Source organism: Oncorhynchus mykiss, chromosome 13, assembly GCF_057628025.1.
Source record: "Oncorhynchus mykiss isolate SJ-2025 chromosome 13, ASM5762802v1, whole genome shotgun sequence".
NCBI lineage: Eukaryota > Metazoa > Chordata > Actinopteri > Salmoniformes > Salmonidae > Oncorhynchus > Oncorhynchus mykiss.
The window spans coordinates 70,846,964-70,869,322 of NC_143034.1; the positions used below are offsets into that span (position 1 = coordinate 70,846,964).

A 22,359-nucleotide genomic window follows, 5' to 3' on the forward strand; every position below is an offset into this window, starting at 1 on the left:
CAGTATAGTAAGGTTCATTTGATGTTTATATTTTTACTCAGTATAGTAAGGTTCATTTGATGTTTATATTTTTACTCAGTATAGTAAGGTTCATTTGATGTTTATATTTTTACTCAGTATAGTAAGGTTCATTTGATGTTTATATTTTTACTCAGTATAGTAAGGTTCATTTGATGTTTATATTTTTACTCAGTATAGTAAGGTTCATTTGATGTTTATATTTTTACTCAGTATAGTAAGGTTCATTTGATGTTTATATTTTTACTCAGTATAGTAAGGTTCATTTGATGTTTATATTTTTACTCAGTATAGTAAGGTTCATTTGATGTTTATATTTTTACTCAGTATAGTAAGGTTCATTTGATGTTTATATTTTTACTCAGTATAGTAAGGTTCATTTGATGTTTATATTTTTACTCAGTATAGTAAGGTTCATTTGATGTTTATATTTTTACTCAGTATAGTAAGGTTCATTTGATGTTTATATTTTTACTCAGTATAGTAAGGTTCATTTGATGTTTATATTTTTACTCAGTATAGTAAGGTTCATTTGATGTTTATATTTTTACTCAGTATAGTAAGGTTCATTTGATGCTGTGTACATTCTTAGCTTAAAGCTGCATTAGTATTCTAGTGTGGACATTGAAACAGAATGGCAATAGAATGGCAGTGTTTGGTTCCATTATATCTCTGTCTGGGAGGAGGAGTGTAAACCACGAAGTAGTAGCATCAAACACCACAGGGGACAGAAGAGACCGTCATTAGAGGGCAGTAAAAACACACGCAGTAACACATCCATCAACACCACGTCTGTAGAAACGACAGAGGTAGACGAGTAACAGAGGCTCTAAGCTGGCTGCTGCAGTCCTGCAGCATTATGAGTTGTATAACAGCATGCTAGAGCTATGTTAGCATATACAATGGAGATCAGTGGAGGCTGCTGAGGGGAGGATGGCTCATAATAATGGCTGGAATGGAATGGCATTAGACACCAGGAAACCATGTGTTTGATGTGTTTGATACCATTCCACTGATTCCGCTCCAGCCATTACCACCTCCTGTGATGGAGGTGGTGTTGAAGTCAGGCAGTTGGCATTCTCCTTTTTTTTCGTCTGGCTTCTGAGAATAGAGCCTGTCATCATTCTATTCACCACTATTTCCATCTGTATCTTTTAACAGCAACGTTTGCCAGTGATATAGCATTACCACGAAGTGCTAGGCCTTTTAATTCCCGTGAAGTTCATTTGCTTGAGCTGCGCAAACATTGGGTTTAGGTTACAGCTGATTGTCTTTCTGAGAAGAGACACAGACACAGAGGAGAGATAGTCAAGTGTGAATCTTCCTGTGATAAGAGGAGTGGTGCTACAGATGTAGAATCTTAATGTGATCACCCTGTTGCAGGAGAACTTCCTTGAAATGCAGGAAATTAAACACTTGTAATGTAAGTTTGAAGGTTGAATTAAAAAGGCTTCTGGAGTTTGTAATTTACACTTTAAAGTTTCAGACTGGATTTTCCCTTACGAAAAATGTATCAACCACTACCAAAATGCCCATTAATTATAATCCACACAGTGTGTGTGTGTGCATGTACCGGTAGTATATTCACTGTCTAGGCACACTAGGTAAGACCTGGACGGACCACCCCCTGTATTTTGGTTAGGGCACCAGGTGGTGCTAAATGAGGTAAGTAGTGGTTAGGCAGGTAAGATAGGAGAGGCCAGGTTAGGTAAGTAGTGGTTAGGCAGGTAAGATAGGAGAGGGGGCTTTGATATTCACTTTCTTTGCTTTGTTTCCGTCCAGCCCCTTTTCCCCATATTACCGTGTGAAGGAATAAATTCCTAGTAAATGGTAAATTCTCTGCCTTTTGTCATCCTTACTCACACCTACAGTCCATACCTCTTTCACTTCACGGAGAGTTGAGTTGTAGCAGGGTGTTGCGTTCCCTCTTCATAGAGGCGTAACAATATGTATATACTATATTCTAGTCAAGTCCATCCTATTCAACTATTGCTGTATATATAAAATTCTATCCTACTGCATGTATTCTTCAGATATAGTACATATTCTATCCACATACTGTCCATAATGTCTGTACATCCCATCACATACAAACATACAGTGCATTCGGAAAGTATTCAAACCCCTTGACTTTTTCCACATGTTGTTATGTCACTGCCTTATTCTACAGTTGATATAAAGAAAAATCCACACAATACCAGATAATGAAAAAGCAAAAACAGGGTTTTAATTTTTTTTGCAAAAGTATGAAAAAACAACAACTGAAAAATCACATTTACTTAAGTATTCAGACCCTTCACTCCGTACTTTGCTGAAGCACCTTTGGCTTTGGATTACAGCCTCGAGTCTTGGGTATGACGCTATAAACATGGCACACCTGTATTTGGGGAATTGCTCCGATTCTTCTCTGCAGATCCTCACTAGCTCAGTCAGGTTGGATGGGGAGCGTCGCTGCACAACCATTTTCAGGTCTCTTCAGATGTGTTCGATTCTGTTTAAGTCCAGGCTTTTGCTGGGCCACTCAAGGACATTCATAGACTTGTCCCGAAGCCACTCCTGCGTTGTCTTGGCTGTGTGCTTAGGTCATTGTCCTCTTGGAAGGTAAACCTTCACCCCAGTCTGAGGTCCTGAGCGCTCTGGAGCAGGTTTCATCAAGGATCTCTCTGTACTTTGCTCCGTTCATCTTATACTCGATCCTGACTAGTCTCCCAGTCCCTGTAGCTGAAACACATCCCCACAGCATGATGCTGCCACCACCATGCTTCACCATAGGGATGTCGCCAGATTTCCTCCAGATGTGACACTTCGCATTCAGACCAAAGAGTTTAATCTTGCTTTCATCAGACCAGAGAATCTTGTTTCTCATAGTCTGAGTCCTTTAGTGAGGACTGAGGAGTGGCTTCCATCTGGCCACTCTATCATAAAGGCCTGATTGGTGGAGTGCTGCAGAGGTGGTCATCCTTTTGGAAGGTTCTGCCATCTCCACAGAGGTTCTCTGGAGCTCCGTCATAATGACCATTGGATTCTTGGTCACCTCCCTGACCAAGGCCCTTCTCATCCGTATGCTCAGTTTGGCCAGGTGTCCAGCTCTAGGAAGAGTCCATTTAAGAATGATGGAGGCCACTGTGTGCTTGGGGACCTTCAATGTTGTTTTGGTACCCTTCCCCAGATCTGTGCCTTGATACAATCCTCAGAGCTCTACGGACAATTCCTTCGACCTCATGGCTTGGTTTATGCTCTAATATGCATTGTCGGGGCCTCCCGGGTGGCTCAGTGGTCTAGGGCACTGCATCGCAGCGCTAGCTGTGCCACCAGAGACTTTGGGTTCGCGCCCAGGCTCTGTCGCAGCCGGCAGTCCGTGGGGCGATTCACAATTGGCCAAGCGTCGTCTGGGTTAGGGAGGGTTCGCGCACCAGCGACTCCTGTGGCGGGCCGGGCGCAGTGCACGCTAACCAAGGTCGCCAGGCGCACGGTGTTTCCTCCGACACATTGGTGCGGCTGGCTTCCAGGTTGGATGTAAGAGAGAGAGAGAGATAGGATGGAGAAGGAGAGTAGAATAACTAAATAGAGAGAAAGAAGGAGAGCGAAGGAGAGTGGGAGAGAGAGTGGATGAGAGAAGGAGAGTAGAATAACTAAATAGAGAGAAAGAAGGAGAGTGGGAGAGAGAGGGAGAGAGTGGGAGAGAGTGGATGAGAGAAGGGGAGTATAATAATGAAATAGAGAGAAAGAAGGAGAGTGGGAGAGAGAGGGAGAGTGGATGAGAGAAGGAGAGTAGAATAACTAAATAGAGAGAAAGAAGGAGAGTGGGAGAGAGAGGGAGAGAGAGGATGAGAGAATGAGAGTAGAATAACTAAATAGAGAGAAAGAAGGAGAGTGGGAGAGAGAGGGAGAGTGGATGAGAGAAGGAGAGTAGAATAACTAAATAGAGAGAAAGAAGGAGAGTGGGAGAGAGAGGGAGAGTGGATGAGAGAAGGAGAGTAGAATAACTAAATAGAGAGAAAGAAGGAGAGAGGGAGAGAGAGGGAGAGGGAGAGAGAGGATGAGAGAAGGAGAGTAGAATAACTAAATAGAGAGAAAGAAGGAGAGTGGGAGAGAGAGGGAGAGTGGATGAGAGAAGGAGAGTAGAATAACTAAATAGAGAGAAAGAAGGAGAGTGGGAGAGAGAGAGAGAGAGAGGGAGATTGGATGAGAGAAGGGGAGTAGAATAACTAAATAGAGAGAAAGAAGGAGAGTGGGAGAGTGGATGAGAGAAGGGGAGTAGAATAACTAAATAGAGAGAAAGAAGGAGAGAGGGAGAGAGTGAGAGAGGGAGAGTGGATGAGAGAAGGGGAGTAGAATAACTAAATAGAGAGAAAGAAGGAGAGAGGGAGAGTGGATGAGAGAAGGAGAGTAGAATAACTAAATAGAGAGAAAGAAGGAGAGAGGGAGAGAGAGGGAGAGAAAGGGAGAGTGGATGAGAGAAGTGAGGGGGGGATAATAAAAGAGGAGATAGGAATAAAACATTGAGAGGAATGAGCGGGTGCAAGACAGGAAAGACAGAACTAGAGAGAAAGAAAGAGAGAGAGAGAGATAAAGAGAAAAAGAAAGAAAGAGAGAAAGAAAAAAAGAGGGGATGGAGAAGGGGAGTAGGAGAAGTAAATAAAGAGAAAGAGTGAAGGAGAGTGAAGGAGAGAGAGAGAGAGAGAGAGCAAGAGAGAATGAGAGAGAGAGAGAGAGAGAGAGCAAGAGAGAGAATGAGAGAGAGAATGAGAGAGAGAGAGAATGAGAGAAAGAGAATGAGAGAGAGAATGAGAGAGAGAGAGAGAGTGAATGAGAGAGAGAGAGAGTGAAAGAGAGTGAAAGAGAGAGAGAGAGAGTGAAAGAGAGAGAGAGAGAGAGAGAGAGAGAGAATAGGCCTAACAGTTCCCTTCGTGTCCCTGAGAGTCCCTCTGTGTACCAGAATATGTGCTGAACTTTCTCCAACTTTCTAGACAATGTATGTTACCGTGGACCTGTTGAGCTTCAAGGCTTTTAGAAATACTTTTGTAACCCTTTCCAGCTTTATGCAAGTCAACAATTCTTCTGATATCTCTTTTGTTCGAGGCATGGTTCACATCAGACAATGATTCTTGTGAATAGCAAACTCAAATTTTGTGAGTGTTTTTTTTATAGGGCTGGGCAGCTCTAACCAACATCTCCAATATCGTCTCATTGCTTGGACTCCAGGTTAGCTGACTCCTGACTCCAATTAGCTTTTGGAGAAGTCATTAGCCTAGGGGTTCACATACTTTTTCCAACCTACACTGTGAATGTTTAAATTATGTAGTCAATTTAGATAAGAAAAATACAATAATTTGTGTGTATTAGTTTAAGCGCACTATGTTTTTCTATTGTTGTGACTTTGACAAAACGTTTATGACCAATTAATGACCCAGTTTGTGGAAACTACCCTCTACTGCAACCCAGCAACTCCCTTTAGTTCTCACCGTTACACCACAGAATGGTCCTGTAGAGAGAGAGAGAGAGAGAGAGAGAGAGAGAGAGAGACAGAGAGAGAGAGAGAGACGGACGGGCAGACGGACAGACAGACAGAGAAAATAGAGAAACAGAAAGAGAGCGACGGGCCTAGGGTGTGAAAATCCAAAGAGGTTGGACCAACTCTGTGTTTAATAACATTACAGTGCAGAGCCTCTGTTTACCGTAACACTTGGCCTGGCTCCGGGTATGGAGCCTCAGTGTAAAGTCTGCCCCACCCCACCCCTTCAGCTCAGCGCTGGCAGGAACAGCAACAATGAGCTCATGGCTGTTTGGCTCTTCCCACCCTGCATGGCTTAACTTTAGTTCCCATCTCTCTGGGGGCACAGAGCTGGTTCCTGTTCATTAGGTTACACCATAGCAAAATGTTTAGCAACTGAAACTGAACTATTAGCATGTCTGTTTGATAGTGCCTCCCTGTTTCAGTCTGTTCCGTTTGGTACCTAATAAATACGACCGAGATCTTACAATGAGGTTTAGAGCCCCACAGGACTGAAGTGGGATGGATGGGTGGAGTAGTGATATCCCTCCCAGGGTGCATTTCATTTCAAGTGCCTTCCCTTCCTCGCTTCCTTGGTCTGACATGACATATTTGGTGAATGCAATGCAATGGAAATCTTGCTTCACCAGGTTCTCCATGTCAGATCAGCAATAACTTCAAGAAAGAGAGGAAGGAAACATTTTATGAGTATTCCAACAGGGCCAAAGAGTGACAGAGATGCCTCCTACCCTCTGCCCTTAGATAGAGAAAGAACGAGAGGGAGAAGAGAGAGACATGTAAAGAAACATACAGTGTGTACTGTACACACACACACACACACACACACACACACACACACACACACACACACACACACACACACACACACACAGTGCTCCTTTAATCTCACACCAGACTTCTCTTTGTGTAGAGAAAAACCTGACTGGACTGCCTGGAATCACCTAGTTGATCAGGAAAAGGCAATCAGGAAATTCAGATTGTTGTAACAGTGGAAAAAAAGAGAAAGAGACAGAAAGACAGAAGGTATACTATACTATATACAGTGACAATAAAAAGTATGTGAAGAGAAAGAGAGACAGAACGAGAGGGAGAAGAGAGAGACATGTAAAGAGACATGTAAAGAGACATGTCAAGAGACATGTAGTCAGCTGACTTTCCCCTTGTCCCTTCTAACATCTCTGTGAACAAAACTTCAGACAGAGCAAAACAAAGAGGCATTTCAGAGCAACTCCAGAGTGCAGGGAAAGTTCAGAAGGGTCATTGAGTCTATAAAGTCAAGTGACGCTAAACACTGGGAAATATAATACCGCTTTAGAGGTAGAACGGCGTTTGGTACCGCTTTTACAGGAGAACTGTAAGGACTCCTGGGATCTGGTCATTCACAAAGCGTCTCAGAGTGTGATCAGTTTTGCCTATTAGAGCATAATGAATAAGATTATATGGACGGGGGGGGGACCTGATCCTAGATCAGCCCACAACACTCTGAGACACTTTATTAATACAGGTCCTGAACTTGAGATGAGGACAAAGGACACACCACACTACCACAAAACCCTTTGTGATGATCCTAACTTGGCATCAGGACATCAGTGCATTACATTGAAGTGTGATCACATAGTGGGTTCTGAAGGACATGCGGCATCTGCTACGTGGGGGTGACGTGACCATTAACACATTCTTAGCCAAAGATAACAGCAGAGGTTGGAAATGAATGTTTGGAAAAACAGTAGCAGGCTAGCAGCAGTAGTAGTGCCTGGCCTCCCTGGCCAGCCTGCAACAACGGAGGGGGAAGCTAGCCAGGAGAGGGGTCAGAGCCAGGAGCAGGGAGGAGGTGACTGACTACAATGTGGGCACACCCTGCTGCCAGCCTTTACTGGAAGCACCAAGCCAGCTGTGCCCTCTGGCTTCCCTTCCATGACACATTCAGAGGATGCCTGGTCCCTGATATGTTTGTGCTGTCTTGAAAGTATCATGCAATATAAGCACATTTATATGATCTGTTATGAACAGGGTTTTTAAAGGAAGTGTAACCAAAAGCTTAGATGGTATCCTTTGGAAGTTTAGAGATACTTAAGATGAATTAATACATCACAATCTTACTCGAATGTGGAGTTCACAGGTATTCACAGTAATGCTGTAGAGATGACACAATTAGGAGCATTTTAAGGGAAGAAATGGCCTGCTTCTACTGGTTTTAAAAGGTTTATTAACTACAAACACCACTGTAATAACCTACGTATAAAACAGGGACAATCTATATTCATAAATTGGGTGGTTCGAGCCCTGAATGCAGATTGTCTGACAGCCGTGGTATATCAGTTTAACCCCTGTAATAACCTTCTCTAGCACACACCATAGATGAGACCTAGTCTGGTTAACTATAAAACAGGGATGATCTATATTTAGAACGTAGGTCAAATAATAAGGCCTATAAGCAAAACTATCTTTTACGTTAAAGAATATGGCATGCTATAAAAGCTGTCCCTGATCTACATTTCTGACCCAATTCTCATTTAAAATAGAACTGTGAATAGGCCAACTACTGTACACAGACTGTCTGAATGACCCAGGTGATAGCTGATACATCTTGGTGAATGCAGACAGCTGGTTGAGGTCAAAGAAGCATGAACATAAGAATGAAATAGTGTTACCATGACACCTAGTGGCAATAACATTGCCTAGGGCAGAGACAGTATTCATCATTTGTGAAATTGAGATTGAATTTGACTGACCAGAGTTTCAGAAATGTAATTGTTTAAACCATTATATTTAAAAAGAGGCAGTATTTCTCTGAGAATAGATAGTAACAATCCTACACTACAGATGCATGCGTTCAACAGTTACTTTTCTAAATGTCTGTGTTGCAGCCAGCAACTGTCATTCGTTAGTGACAAACTCGAAGTCTAGCAGAGATGGGCAGTATTTCTGTATTTAAAATATGTATTTGAATTACTTCTGAGTATTTTGTCATTTGAATTACACTGGGCTGAATTATACTCCAACGTATTTTGAATTCTCAAAATAAAAAAGACAATTATTGAAAAAAATGACGTGGTTATATGCTTCCGTCTTGCAGTGTGGGCAAACAGAGTCTCAACAGTCTGCCTGTTCTCTTCCACCGTGGAGGGGAAATAGCAGCATGAAGAAGGTAGTGCTAGTCGTGTGGAGCTAGCTTCGACTGGAGAATATGGTAATTCCAGGAATTTGATTGGCTTAGGCCACCCAGTAAAGGGGAAAGCAGTAGCCTTAACTCCGGGAGAGATGGATCTGTCAAGCATGTGCTACTCAAGCCTGACCATCGTAGTTAGCTAGTAACAGTCTAGTGGGCTAAACGCCTAGCTGTAGTTAGCACTTTTTTTAGACAGAGCACCGCAAACAAATCCCACATGACCATAGTACAGAGAATAACAGAATGGTCAGCCTAGCCATTGAGGGCGCTTTTAAGCTAAACGAGGGGAGAAGTAATATTACCAAGGGCAGAGATAACAGAAGGAGCTATCTCTAAGCGTGTGCTGGCCGACTGTAGCTTTGTAGCTAGTCCTGGCGTTAGCTAGGTAGTGTTCACCCCTTGGGCTAATAGCCTAGCTATTGCTAGCACCCTGTTAGTGAAGACAAAGCATGTGGCCTAGGCTAACTTAGTCTCAAAAGTATCCTTGTTCTCTAGTGAAAAAGCAGTACAAAGCACGTAGCGCAAGGTGGGCTAGTGGGTACAGAATCTATCTGTATGGCGCTAGTTTAGACCGGAGACCGAGAAGAAGCACACTTCCTTTTGGTAAAAGTACTCAACACTCTGGACGAGAGGCTGTAATCCTGTGCTACGCGGGTGACCTGCGAACGGTTAAACAGGAAAACGGATTCAAGTCATGCTGAGAAGTGCTTAGAGAGCTTGGGATTTCCATAACGAAGAAAATTAGAATGTCAGAGGGCTGGACCGTGGTGCCTTATAAATCACATTTTAAAAAGTAAAATCACATGCGCCGAATACAACAGGGGTGGGTGGACCTTATCGTGAAATGCTTACTTAAAAGCCCTTAACCAACAATGCAGTTTTGAGAAAAATAAGAGTTAAGAACAATATTTTGGAATGCTACTGACAATGCCCCGACGAATTAAGGCTGTTCTGAGGGCAAAAGGGGGTGCAAGTCAATTAGTAAGATGTTCATAATGTGTTGTACACTCCATGTATAAGATGGGCCTAAAATAGTGTATAAGAGATCATACCAAATATTTTGCGGATGATGTAAAAAAATATGTGTTGGTCTAATGTGGTTAATAAGGAGCATCCAGACGCTGCACTTGATGCAATTATGAAATTGCTTCTTCCAATAACTGATAAACATGCAGCTGTTAAGAAACTGACTTTTAGAACTGTTAAGGCTCCATGGATTGATGAGGATTTGAAAACTATGGTTGAAAGAGATTAAGGAAAGGAGTGGCTAATAAGTCTGGATGCACATCTGACTTGCTGACTTCCTGCAAATTGAGAAATTATGTGACTAAACTCAACAAAAAATAAAATAAACTGTATTATGAAGGTAAGATAAATTATATAAAGCCACGTTGATGGTTTTAAACAGAAGCTTTTCACAAAGTCTCTGTGATCCAGCTGACTAATGACCATCTCAGTGTTCAGTGTCTGCAGCTTCTCTGCTCAAACTCTCTCTGAGACTTTTATACTGCCACACATGAATATTCATAAACATATCTTAGGTGAGACAAAGGTGTTGTCTAATCCTGCTAGGGTGGAAAAATATCTACTGTGTCTGTAGTGGAGAAACAAGATATCTCACTCTCTCGTACTGTATCACAAACACACCCAAATCAAATTGTATTTGTCACATGCACCTGTCACGCCTGCTCCCGCTCCCCCTTCCTGGTGCTCGAGGGCGCCAGGCTACCCGTCACCATAGCACCTGTTCTCATCATTAAACGCAGCTGCGCTCATTGGACTCATCTGGACTCCCTCACTTTGTTGATTGCCCCTGCATATATGTCTGCTCCTCTGTGTTGTTCCCTGTAGTAGCATTGTTAGTCATGTTTATGTCCAGACACTGGTCCAGTCTCATTGCAAGTCCATCTATATTAAATGGTTCACTCCCTGTACCTGCTTCTACTCCTGAATTACAACAGTGAAATTCTTACAAGCCCTTAACCAACGATGTAGTTTTAAGAAAATACCCCCCAAAAAGTAAAAAATAAAAGTAACAAATAATTAAAGAGCAGCAGTAAAATAACAATAGGGCAATAGTCTGGGTAGACGTTTGATTAGATGTTCAGGAGTCTTATGGCTTGGGGGTAGAAGCTGTTTAGAAGCTTCTTGGACAAACTTGGCGCTCCGGTACCGCTTTCCGTGTGGCAGCAGAGTCTACAGTCTATGAATAGGCTGGCTGGTGTCTTTGCCAATTTGTCGGGCCTTCCTCTGACACCGCCTGGTATAGAGGTCCTGGATGGCAGGAAGCTTGGCCCTAGTGATGCGCTGGCCCCTACGCACTCTGTATTATCTTGCGGTAGGAGGCCGAGCAGTTGCCATACAGTGATGCAACCTGTCAGAAAGCTCTCGATGGTGCAGCTGTAGAACCTTTTGAGGATCTGAGGACCCATGCCAAATCTTTTCCTTCTCATGAGGGGTAACAGGTTTTGTCGTGCCCTCTTCACAACTGTCTTGGTGTGCTTGGACCATGTTAGTTTGTTGGTGTTGTGAATGCCAAGGAACTTGAAGCTCTCAACCTGCTCCACTACAGCCCAACCGATTCGAATGGGGGCATGCTCAGTCCTCCTTTTCCTGTAGTCCACAATCAACTCCTTTGTCTTGATCACGTTGAGGGAGAGGTTGTTGTCCTTGTACCACACGGTCAGGTCTCTGACATCCTCCCTATAGGCTGTCTCATCGTTGTCGGTGGTCAGGCCTACCACTGTTGTGTCATGGGCAAAATTAAGGATGGTGTTGTAGTCGTGCCTGGCCGTGCAGTCATGAGTGAACAGGGAGTACAGGAGGGGACAGATCATGCACCCTTGATTAGAGATTAGAGATTGCATCATCTGTGGATCTGTTGGGGCGGAATGCAAATTGGAGTGGGTCTAGGGTTTCTGGGATAATGGTGTTGATGTGAGCCATGACCAGCCTTTCAAAGCACTCATGGCTACAGACTACGGGTCGGTAGTCATTTAGGCAGGTTACCTTAGTGTTCTTGGGCACAGGGACTATGGTGGTCTGCTTGAAACATGTTGGTATTACAGACTCAGACAGGGAGAGGTTGAAAATGTCAGTGAAGACACTTGCCAGTTGGTCAGCCTATGCTCGGAGTACACGTCCTGGTAATCCGTCTGGTCCTGTGGTCTTGTGAATGTTGACCTGTTTAAAGGTCTTACTCACATCGGCTGTGGAGAGCATGATCACACAGTTGTCTGGAACAGCTGATGCTCTTATGCATGTTTCACTGTTACTTGTCTCGAAGCGAGCATAGAAGTTATTTAGCTCATCTGGTAGGCTCATGTCACTGGGCAGCTCTCGGCGGTGCTTCCCTTTATAGTCTGTAATAGTTTGCAAGCCCTGCCACATCCGACGAGCATCAGAGCCGGTGTAGTAGGATTCGGTGGTCTTAGTGCCAGCATCGGTCTGTGGTGGTATGTTGACAGCTACGAAAAATACAGATGAAAACTCTCTAAGTAGATAGTGTGGTCTACAGCTTATCATGGGATACTCTACCTCAGGCGAGCAAAACCTCAAGACTTCCTTAGATATCGTGCATCAGCTGTTGTTTACAAATATACATAAACCGCCACCCCTTGTCTTACCAGAGGCTGCTGTTCTATCCACACACACAAAACAAGTACACACACAGACTTGAACAAAAACACTAAAGTGTGACACTGTTTCTATACTTGTTGTGCATGATACAGTATACTGAAGGGGTTTGAAAAAAACATTTTGCAATGCACTTGGACACATCATCAGTGATGTAACCTGAGTTCATGGAGTGTTTCGGGTCCTTCAACTTCAGAAACCCTCGCCCCGGTGACCAAGTCATGGTTGATCAAAACCAGACTTGTGCTCAAGTAGTACTACGTTCTGTGATGCCATCAGTAGAGAGATTTTCAAAATAAAAGTCAGAATAGAACACATATTTACTTAGCCATTGTACAACTGGAACGTGTATTTTTGATGTCACAGTACCCTACCCTGACACACAACAGGCTGTGTATCAAGAAATGGAAATGTTAAAGTAATGTAGGAGAATATAACACATTAGATCAGATAAGAGGTAATACAAAGAAACTATATCAAACTATATCATATTAAATTATTGATATTGGTGCCCACCTCAAGTTTGGCCCCAAATAATCCTGCTTGTGCTACTGCACACTCCTTAGTTACAACAGACCCAGAAAGTTGTAGCTTACATTCTAATAGATCGCCTACAATAGATATATATTTCTGGAATGTTCATTGAAATTGCTGCAGGGTTTTTATTTTAGCTAATCAGACATATGAGGCAGACACACAGCCTACATCATCATGTGGTTCACATTGGTTGAGAGTTCAGAAGAGAGTGAGTAAAGAGAGAAACCTGAAGGGGGAGGGTAAGCACCAGCTACTTATATTGTTTTTGAAGAATCTGTGGGGAGGAAAGGGGCAGTTACCAAACAATGGATTTTTTAACACTTCTGAAACGTGAGCAAACTAATTTCCTGTCTTGTATTTTGTAGGTACTAGTCCTGGTGAGTCTAATGGTGACAGAAGGGAGAACTGTGGCATGCTTTGGACGCAGTTACGAGACCAGGAATGAAAAGGTGTCTGCTGCAGGGCTACCTTGGATCTGTGGGAAATATGCATATGGAATCATATAAGGTGTCTGCTGCAGGGCTACCTTGGATCTGTGGGAAATATGCATATGGAATCATATAAGGTGTCTGCTGCAGGGCTACCTTGGATCTGTGGGAAATATGCATATGGAATCATAAGGTGTCTGCTGCAGGGCTACCCTGGATCTGTGGGAAATATGCATATGGAATCATATAAGGTGTCTGCTGCAGGGCTACCCTGGATCTGTGGGAAATATGCATATGGAATCATAAGGTGTCTGCTGCAGGGCTACCCTGGATCTGTGGGAAATATGCATATGGAATCATATAAGGTGTCTGCTGCAGGGCTACCCTGGATCTGTGGGAAATATGCATGTGGAATCATAAAAGGTGTCTGCTGCAGGGCTACCTTGGATCTGTGGGAAATATGCATATGGAATCATATAAGGTGTCTGCTGCAGGGCTACCCTGGATCTGTGGGAAATATGCATATGGAATCATATAAGGTGTCTGCTGCAGGGCTACCCTGGATCTGTGGGAAATATGCATGTGGAATCATAAAAGGTGTCTGCTGCAGGGCTACCTTGGATCTGTGGGAAATATGCATATGGAATCATATAAGGTGTCTGCTGCAGGGCTACCCTGGATCTGTGGGAAATATGCATATGGAATCATATAATCTATGCATTCACACACAGAGAGACAAACACGCACGCACGCACACACACACACTCGCGCACACACACACAAACGCGCACAGACACACATACACGTGCACACACACACACACACACACCTTGAGCAACCAGAGAAGATACCTTTAAGAGCTGCAGCAGTGTGTCTGGGGCTGTTGAGCGTTCTCCTACTGTCTGGGATCATAGGACTGTACCTCTACCGTGAGTTCATATGTTACTGTCTGGGATCATAGGACTGTACCTCTACTGTGAGTTCATATGTTACTGTCTGGGATCATAGGACTGTACCTCTACTGTGAGTTCATATGTTACTGTCTGGGATCATAGGACTGTACCTCTACTGTGAGTTCATATGTTACTGTCTGGGATCATAGGACTGTACCTCTACTGTGAGTTCATATGTTACTGTCTGGGATCATAGGACTGTACCTCTACTGTGAGTTCATATGTTACTGTCTGGGATCATAGGACTGTACCTCTACTGTGAGTTCATATGTTACTGTCTGGGATCATAGGACTGTACCTCTACTGTGATTTCATATGTTACTGTCTGGGAATCATAGGACTGTACCTCTACTGTGAGTTCATATGTTACTGTCTGGGATCATAGGACTGTACCTCTACTGTGAGTTCATATGTTACTGTCTGGGAATCATAGGACTGTACTTCTACTGTGAGTTCATATGTTACTGTCTGGGATCATAGGACTGTACCTCTACTGTGAGTTCATATGTTACTGTCTGGGAATCATAGGACTGTACTTCTACTGTGAGTTCATATGTTACTGTCTGGGATCATAGGACTGTACCTCTACTGTGAGTTCATATGTTACTGGCTGGGATCATAGGACTGTACCTCTACTGTGAGTTCTTATATTAATTTCTTACCTTGTTAGAAATGTTGACTATTAATTTCCTGGTCTTGTAATCAGTAACTTTTAGAAATGTTGATCCTTTGCAGACGACTGAGCAACTACTGTGCTGTACATCAGTGGAACGAGGAGGAGAGCCATTGGAAACACCTTCGAGGCAACAGAAAAGTAAATGAATAGTCCAAAATGGAAATGTAAAAGGAAATGGAGGATGAATTTGTTTGTGGCTTTTCCAGATAAACCAGGATGAGAAGGAAGAAAACAAGGTTGACAGCCTCCTGGTTCGTTGAAATGACGTGGAAACAACGTTGATACAACCAGTTTGTGCCCAGTGGGTATCACATATAGTAAACCCCAGACTGACTGGACGGCTCTCAAGTTGAGAAGGTGGTTGACCATGGAGATGTCTGAGGACATTGTTTATGCCAATGAAGACGTTAGAGGAAAACAAAGTGTTTCAGGGGACCATTTTTATAATAGAGGAGACAACATCTATGAAGACATTTATGAAACTCCAGACACCATCAAGTTTAATGACTTCAGAAACAAGACTGAGGATGTTACCCCAAGGAGCAGACCAGGAGCTAAACTCTCAGGTAATGTCCACACACACACACGCACGTACGCACGTACACACACACACACATCTCCTTTATGTGTCCACAGAGTCTGAGCAACCAGAGAAGAGACCTTTAAGAGCTGCAGCAGTGTGTCTGGGGCTGTTGAGCGTTCTCCTACTGGCTGGGATCATAGGACTGTACCTCTACTGTGAGTTCATATGTTACTGTCTGGGATCATAGGACTGTACCTCTACTGTGAGTTCATATGTTACTGTCTGGGATCATAGGACTGTACCTCTACTGTGAGTTCATATGTTACTGTCTGGGATCATAGGACTGTACCTCTACTGTGAGTTCATATGTTACTGTCTGGGATCATAGGACTGTACCTCTACTGTGAGTTCATATGTTACTGTCTGGGATCATAGGACTGTACCTCTACTGTGAGTTCATATGTTACTGTCTGGGATCATAGGACTGTACCTCTACTGTGAGTTCATATGTTATTGCTTATAATCTTGTTATATGTTTTGGCTACTAAACACCTGGTGTTTTACTCAGTAACTTTCAAATGTTTTGATTCTTTCAGATGACAGAGTATATAACAACTTGACTGAAGACAGGGACCAGCTACAGACCAGTTACAACAATCTGATTGCAGAGAGAGACCAGTTACAGACTAGCTACAACAATCTGATTGCAGAGAGAGACCAGTTACAGACCAGTTACAACAACTTGACTGAAGACAGGGACCAGCTACAGACCAGTTACAACAATCTGATTGCAGAGAGAGACCAGTTACAGACTAGCTACAACAATCTGATTGCAGAGAGAGACCAGTTACAGACCAGTTACAACAAGCTGATTGAGGAGAGAGACCAGTTACAGACCAGTTACAACAATCTGATTGCAGAGAGAGACCCGTTACAGACCAGTTACAACAATCTGATTGAGGAGAGGGACCAGTTACAGACCAGTTACAACAACCTGACTGAGGAGAAAGACCAGTTAAAGACCAGTTACAACAATCTGTCTGAGGAGAGGGACCAGTTACAGAAGAGTTACAGCAATCTGACTGAGGAGAGAGACCAGTTACAGACCAGTTACAACAATCTGACTGAGGAGAGGGACCAGTTACAGAAGAGTTACAGCAATCTGACTGAGGAGAGAGACCAGTTACAGAGGGAGAGAGACATGTTGGTTTGGAGAGCTGGTATTTATTTTTGTTCTGCACTATATATTTAATTACTCATTAATATCTAGTCCAGTGAATCGTGATGTATAACATGTGGCATGTATTGCTATTATTATTGTTAGTATTATTATTATTATTATTACTGTTATTATTAGTGGTAGTAGTAGTAGTATTGTAATAATTATAATAATAAGTATTATTATTGGTGCTCTTTTTTTTATTATTATTGCTATTATTATTATTTATGCTAATTTTATTATTGTTATTATTGTTAGTATCATTATTTTACTTTTTATTGTGTTGTGTTGTGAAACAGAGAGAAGCGGTTGTCCTGGTGGGTGGAGGAAGTTTGACAGCAGCTGTTACTTCCTCTCCATCGTGTCTAAAACCTGGGAGGAGAGCAGACAGGACTGTCTGAATAGAGGAGGAGACCTGGTCATCATCCAAAGCAGAGAGGAACAGGTGAGATGCTCTGTTGCAGGTCCATGTTGTTTGTTTCAGTGTCAATGTTGATAGTACATTGATTTTACTCCAGAAAGATTGATAAAAATCACATTTTCTAACATAATTAAATCTGTTAGTAGTTGGGTGTATTGTACCTGTTGCTGATATGGTTGTTGGTAAAATGGGTGCATCAGTAGGCTCTATCTCAAATCATTCAGGTCAAAACGTAGACGTGTTTAGAAACATATTCTGTTTTTATTTATAATAAAAGTGTCTGCAAAATGACACAATACATTTTTGACCATTCATTTCGATTGGAGAAAGCAGAAAGACAACCGTTTCCAATTCATCCCAAAATTGTCTGCCGGACCGCCCGCTCCCACCTGCAGCATGAAAAATGCCTACCGCTCCCACTCCCACCTGCAGCATGAAAAATGCCTACCGCCCGCTCCCACCTGCAGCATGAAAAATGCCTACCGCCCGCTCCCACCTGCAGCATGAAAAATGCCTACCGCTCCCACTCCCACCTGCAGCATGAAAAGTGCCTACCGCTCCCACTCCCACCTGCAGCATGAAAAATGCCTACCGCCCGCTCCCACCTGCAGCATGAAAAATGCCTACCGCTCCCACTCCCACCTGCAGCATGAAAAATGCCTACCGCTCCCACTCCCACCTGCAGCATGAAAAATGCCTACCGCTCCCACTCCCACCTGCAGCATGAAAAATGCCTACCGCTCCCACTCCCACCTGCAGCATGAAAAATGCCTACCGCTCCCACTCCCACCTGCAGCATGAAAAATGCCTACCGCCCACTCCCACCTGCAGCATGAAAAATGCCTACCGCTCCCACTCCCACTCGCAGCATGAAAAATGCCTACCGCTCCCACTCGCAGCATGAAAAATGCCTACCGCCCGCTCCCACTCGCAGCATGAAAAATGCCTACCGCCCGCTCCCACTCGCAGCATGAAAAATGCCTACCGCTCCCACCTGCAGCATGAAAAATGCCTACCGCTCCCACTCCCACTCGCAGCATGAAAAATGCCTACCGCTCCCACTCGCAGCATGAAAAATGCCTACCGCCCGCTCCCACTCGCAGCATGAAAAATGCCTACCGCCCGCTCCCACTCGCAGCATGAAAAATGCCTACCGCCCGCTCCCACTCGCAGCATGAAAAATGCCTACCGCCCGCTCCCACTCGCAGCATGAAAAATGCCTACCGCCCGCTCCCACTCGCAGCATGAAAAATGCCTACCGCCCGCTCCCACTCGCAGCATGAAAAATGCCTACCGCCCGCTCCCACTCGCAGCATGAAAAATGCCTACCCCTCCCACTCCCACTCGCAGCATGAAAAATGCCTACCGCTCCCACTCGCAGCATGAAAAATGCCTACCGCCCGCTCCCACTCGCAGCATGAAAAATGCCTACCGCTCCCACTCGCAGAATGAAAAATGCCTACCGCTCCCACTCCCACTCGCAGCATGAAAAATGCCTACCGCTCCCACTCGCAGCATGAAAAATGCCTACCGCTCCCACTCGCAGCATGAAAAATGCCTACCGCTCCCACTCCCACTCGCAGCATGAAAAATGCCTACCGCTCCCACTCGCAGCATGAAAAATGCCTACCGCCCACTCCCACTCGCAGCATGAAAAATGCCTACCGCTCCCACTCCCACTCGCAGCATGAAAAATGCCTACCGCTCCCACTCGCAGCATGAAAAATGCCTACCGCCCGCTCCCACTCGCAGCATGAAAAATGCCTACCGCCCGCTCCCACTCGCAGCATGAAAAATGCCTACCGCTCCCACTCCCACTCGCAGCATGAAAAATGCCTACCGCTCCCACTCGCAGCATGAAAAATGCCTACCGCCCGCTCCCACTCGCAGCATGAAAAATGCCTACCGCCCGCTCCCACTCGCAGCATGAAAAATGTCTACCGCCCGCTCCCACTCGCAGCATGAAAAATGTCTACCGCCCGCTCCCACCCGCAGCATGAAAAATGTCTACCGCCCGCTCCCACTCGCAGCATGAAAAATGCCTACCGCCCGCTCCCACCCGCAGCATGAAAAATGCCTACCGCTCGCTCCCACTCGCATCATGAAAAATGACTACCGCCCGCTCCCACTCGCAGCATGAAAAATGCCTACCGCCCGCTCCCACTCGCAGCATGAAAAATGTCTACCGCGCCCACTCGCAGCATGAAAAATGTCTACCGCGCCCACTCGCAGCATGAAAAATGCCTACCGCTCCCACTCGCAGCATGAAAAATGCCTACCGCTCCCACTCGCAGCATGAAAAATGCCTACTGCTCCCACTCGCAGCATGAAAAATGCCTACCGCTCCCACTCCCACTCACAGCATGAAAAATGCCTACCGCCCGCAATGATCTGTCGGTGCAGCCCTCTACTCTCAACACATCCTGTGGAATAAGCACATTCATAACTGTTTTATAACACCTCAGATTAACGTTACTAAAGGTGTCTGTACACACACTATAAAGGCATATGACATGGTTATGATGCCCATCATGCCATTTCATTTAGTAATGTGACAGAGAGGTTGGTTAATTATAAAACGCCTCTATAATACCCTTTATAACTGGTCATCTATAACACACTTTACACTATTTAAAATGACTTACGACAGTTTATGACACATTTTATAATGTATGAAGGCTTAATGAATGCATGAATAAGGACACCTACAGTAAAGTGTTTTGACTCAGTTGCGATCAGTTTTGGGGTTTCAAAACATTTTCTTTAAAACCTATGTGATCTGTGCAGTTCAAGGCAATATTCAGTTGAATCTACACCACCAGAGAGCTAATCTGAGGTTGATTTATATGGTTTAGCCAGTTTAAAGTTGCTGTATGGCATCACATTATTGATGGGGTTTTATACTGTACATATAATGTTCAATAAACCTGAATCTGAACCGTTCATTTAGGAAATGCTCTGTTACCATTTAAACAGGACTACATAAAAACGTTTATGGTGATGTCCTGGATATGTCTGACTGATGAAGATAGAGAGGGTCTCTGGACGTGGGTGGACAACACACAGCTAACTACAGCAGAGTGAGAGATGTGTCCATATGGTCCTGAATCCAATCATGGCAGACAATAGATTTTCAGATTTTTAAAACACTTCTGTAGAGTGAGCAAACTTGTGTCTTGTCTTGCCTGTGTAGGTACTGGCATCCCGGTGAACCGAATGGTGGAAGAGAGGAGAACTGTGGAATGATTTGGATGAATTATGATGCCTGGAATGACGCCTCGTGCTCTGCAGCGCTCCCCTGGATATGTGAGAAATATGCATATCGTTAGGTTCTAAAAGGACCTAGTAGAACTCACAACGATTAGTCAAACTTTAACCACGTTTATTCACCCATTGGGTCATACAATTGCATAAGACAAAGACATGGTTCCATCAATGGTAGTATATATACACCCCAATTTGGCTGACGTCCTCCTCTCTAAACGTAACTTCCTGCCTAGCAAAAAATATGTAAAGTGATACGGGCAATAAACTATTACTTCTCCTTTAACATGACCTGACCTTCACTAATCCACAGCTCGCCACCATTATCAGTCACTGCAGTCATGTAATATCCTCTACTCAGGACCTCCCAAATCACCCTGGCTCCTATCCAACCTTCATTGACCCAATGATATACATTCCTCCTACAGATACCCCTTAACTTCTGGTGTAGAAACCAGATTATGGCACTCCTCATGCATGCATACACGGCCTACCTGAGTGATCTAGTTGAACCGCTCTACTCATCAAATTCACCATGATGTTTGGCCTGTAATGTTGTTTGTCTGTAAATGACAGTCGTCTCTATGAGCTCATTCACAACGATCATGTCACTCTCTGTATCACACCTGCTGTCTCCCTTCCACCACGCCCTGAACAGTGAAGTCATCATTACTTAGCCTGAGCTGACCAAGGACTGTACACAGTGTGACCCTTTATTTATACACTGCAATTGAGAAAAGTTTGTCGACATTGTTAGCCGTAGAGTAGTTTGTCGACATTGTTAGCCATAGAGTAGTTTGTCGACATTGTTAGCCGTAGAGTAGTTTGTCGACATTGTTAGCCGTAGAGTAGTTTGTCGACATTGTTAGCCATAGAGTAGTTTGTCGACATTGTTAGCCATAGAGTAGTTTGTCGACATTGTTAGCCATAGAGTAGTTTGTCGACATTGTTAGCCATAGAGTAGTTTGTCGACATTGTTAGCCATAGAGTAGTTTGTCGACATTGTTAGCCATAGAGTAGTTTGTCGACATTGTTAGCCATAGAGTAGTTTGTCGACATTGTTAACCATAGAGTAGTTTGTCGACATTGTTAGCCATAGAGTAGTTTGTCGACATTGTTAGCCGTAGAGTAGTTTGTCGACATTGTTAGCCGTAGAGTAGTTTGTCGACATTGTTAGCCATAGAGTAGTTTGTCGACATTGTTAGCCATAGAGTAGTTTGTCGACATTGTTAGCCATAGAGTAGTTTGTCGACATTGTTAGCCATAGAGTAGTTTGTTGTTTTATGTTTTTATTTTGCATTGTCAGTTTATTTTTTGATTGCTGTTGAGACAACTTTTATCACGTGATTATGTATTTCTTGACCTGCCTTATGATATACTTTAATACTGTGTGCTGTTTTTTAGTCTTGGGCTAATAAAAGGAAATACATAAATTCAGATAAATGCTCTGTTCCATTATATCCACACTATATTAGAGATACATGGCCGTGCCAGAGTCTGGTGAAGCGGTCCAAGCTCCTGACTCTAGACCTCACATGCCCCCAGAGTGTGTCTACATCCTTTCTGACCCTCTCTATGGTAATCTCCCAAACTTCATCTTCATCCGTTCTGTTATAAAAAATAATACAATACATTTCCCACTGACTGTGAGAAACTCTAGCTCCTCCACTCTGAGGTAATAGAAACAGATCTCCAGACCTGTATAGAGTAGATCAGATAGTAGTTCTTTCCAGACCTGTGTAGAGTAGATCAGATAGCAGTTCTCTCCAGTCCTGTGTAGAGTAGATCAGATAGCAGTTCTCTCCAGTTCTGTGTAGAGTAGATCAGATAGCAGTTCTCTCCAGTCCTGTGTAGAGTAGATCAGATAGCAGTTCTCTCCAGTCCTGTGTAGAGTAGATCAGATAGCAGTTCTCTCCAGTCCTGTGTAGAGTAGATCAGATATTGGTTCTCTCCAGTCATGTGTAGGGTAGATCAGATAGCAGTTCTCTCCAGTCCTGTGT

General features: G+C 43.8%; 1 protein-coding gene across 6 annotated transcripts; it reads left to right on the forward strand.

Moving 5' to 3' along the window:
- Window positions 1-8,600: 8,600 nt before the first annotated feature.
- LOC110485137 (uncharacterized) lies at window positions 8,601-21,796 on the forward strand. Of its 6 annotated transcripts, none has more exons than XM_090197397.1 (8): window positions 8,603-8,723; window positions 13,241-13,324; window positions 14,992-15,498; window positions 15,569-15,670; window positions 16,052-16,675; window positions 16,974-17,119; window positions 20,072-20,175; window positions 20,289-21,796. In XM_090197397.1, the coding sequence occupies exons 3-8, from the start codon at window positions 15,300-15,302 to the stop codon at window positions 20,422-20,424; spliced, it is 1,311 nt and encodes a 436-aa protein (XP_090053523.1). In that variant the 5' UTR covers window positions 8,603-8,723; window positions 13,241-13,324; window positions 14,992-15,299; the 3' UTR covers window positions 20,425-21,796. The 6 variants fall into 6 exon arrangements, with proteins under 6 accessions (XP_090053521.1, XP_090053523.1, XP_090053524.1 ...); XM_090197398.1 differs by having other exon boundaries at window positions 8,625-8,681; XM_090197395.1 differs by having other exon boundaries at window positions 8,601-8,723; window positions 14,992-15,670.
- The last annotated feature ends 563 nt before the right edge of the window (window positions 21,797-22,359 follow it).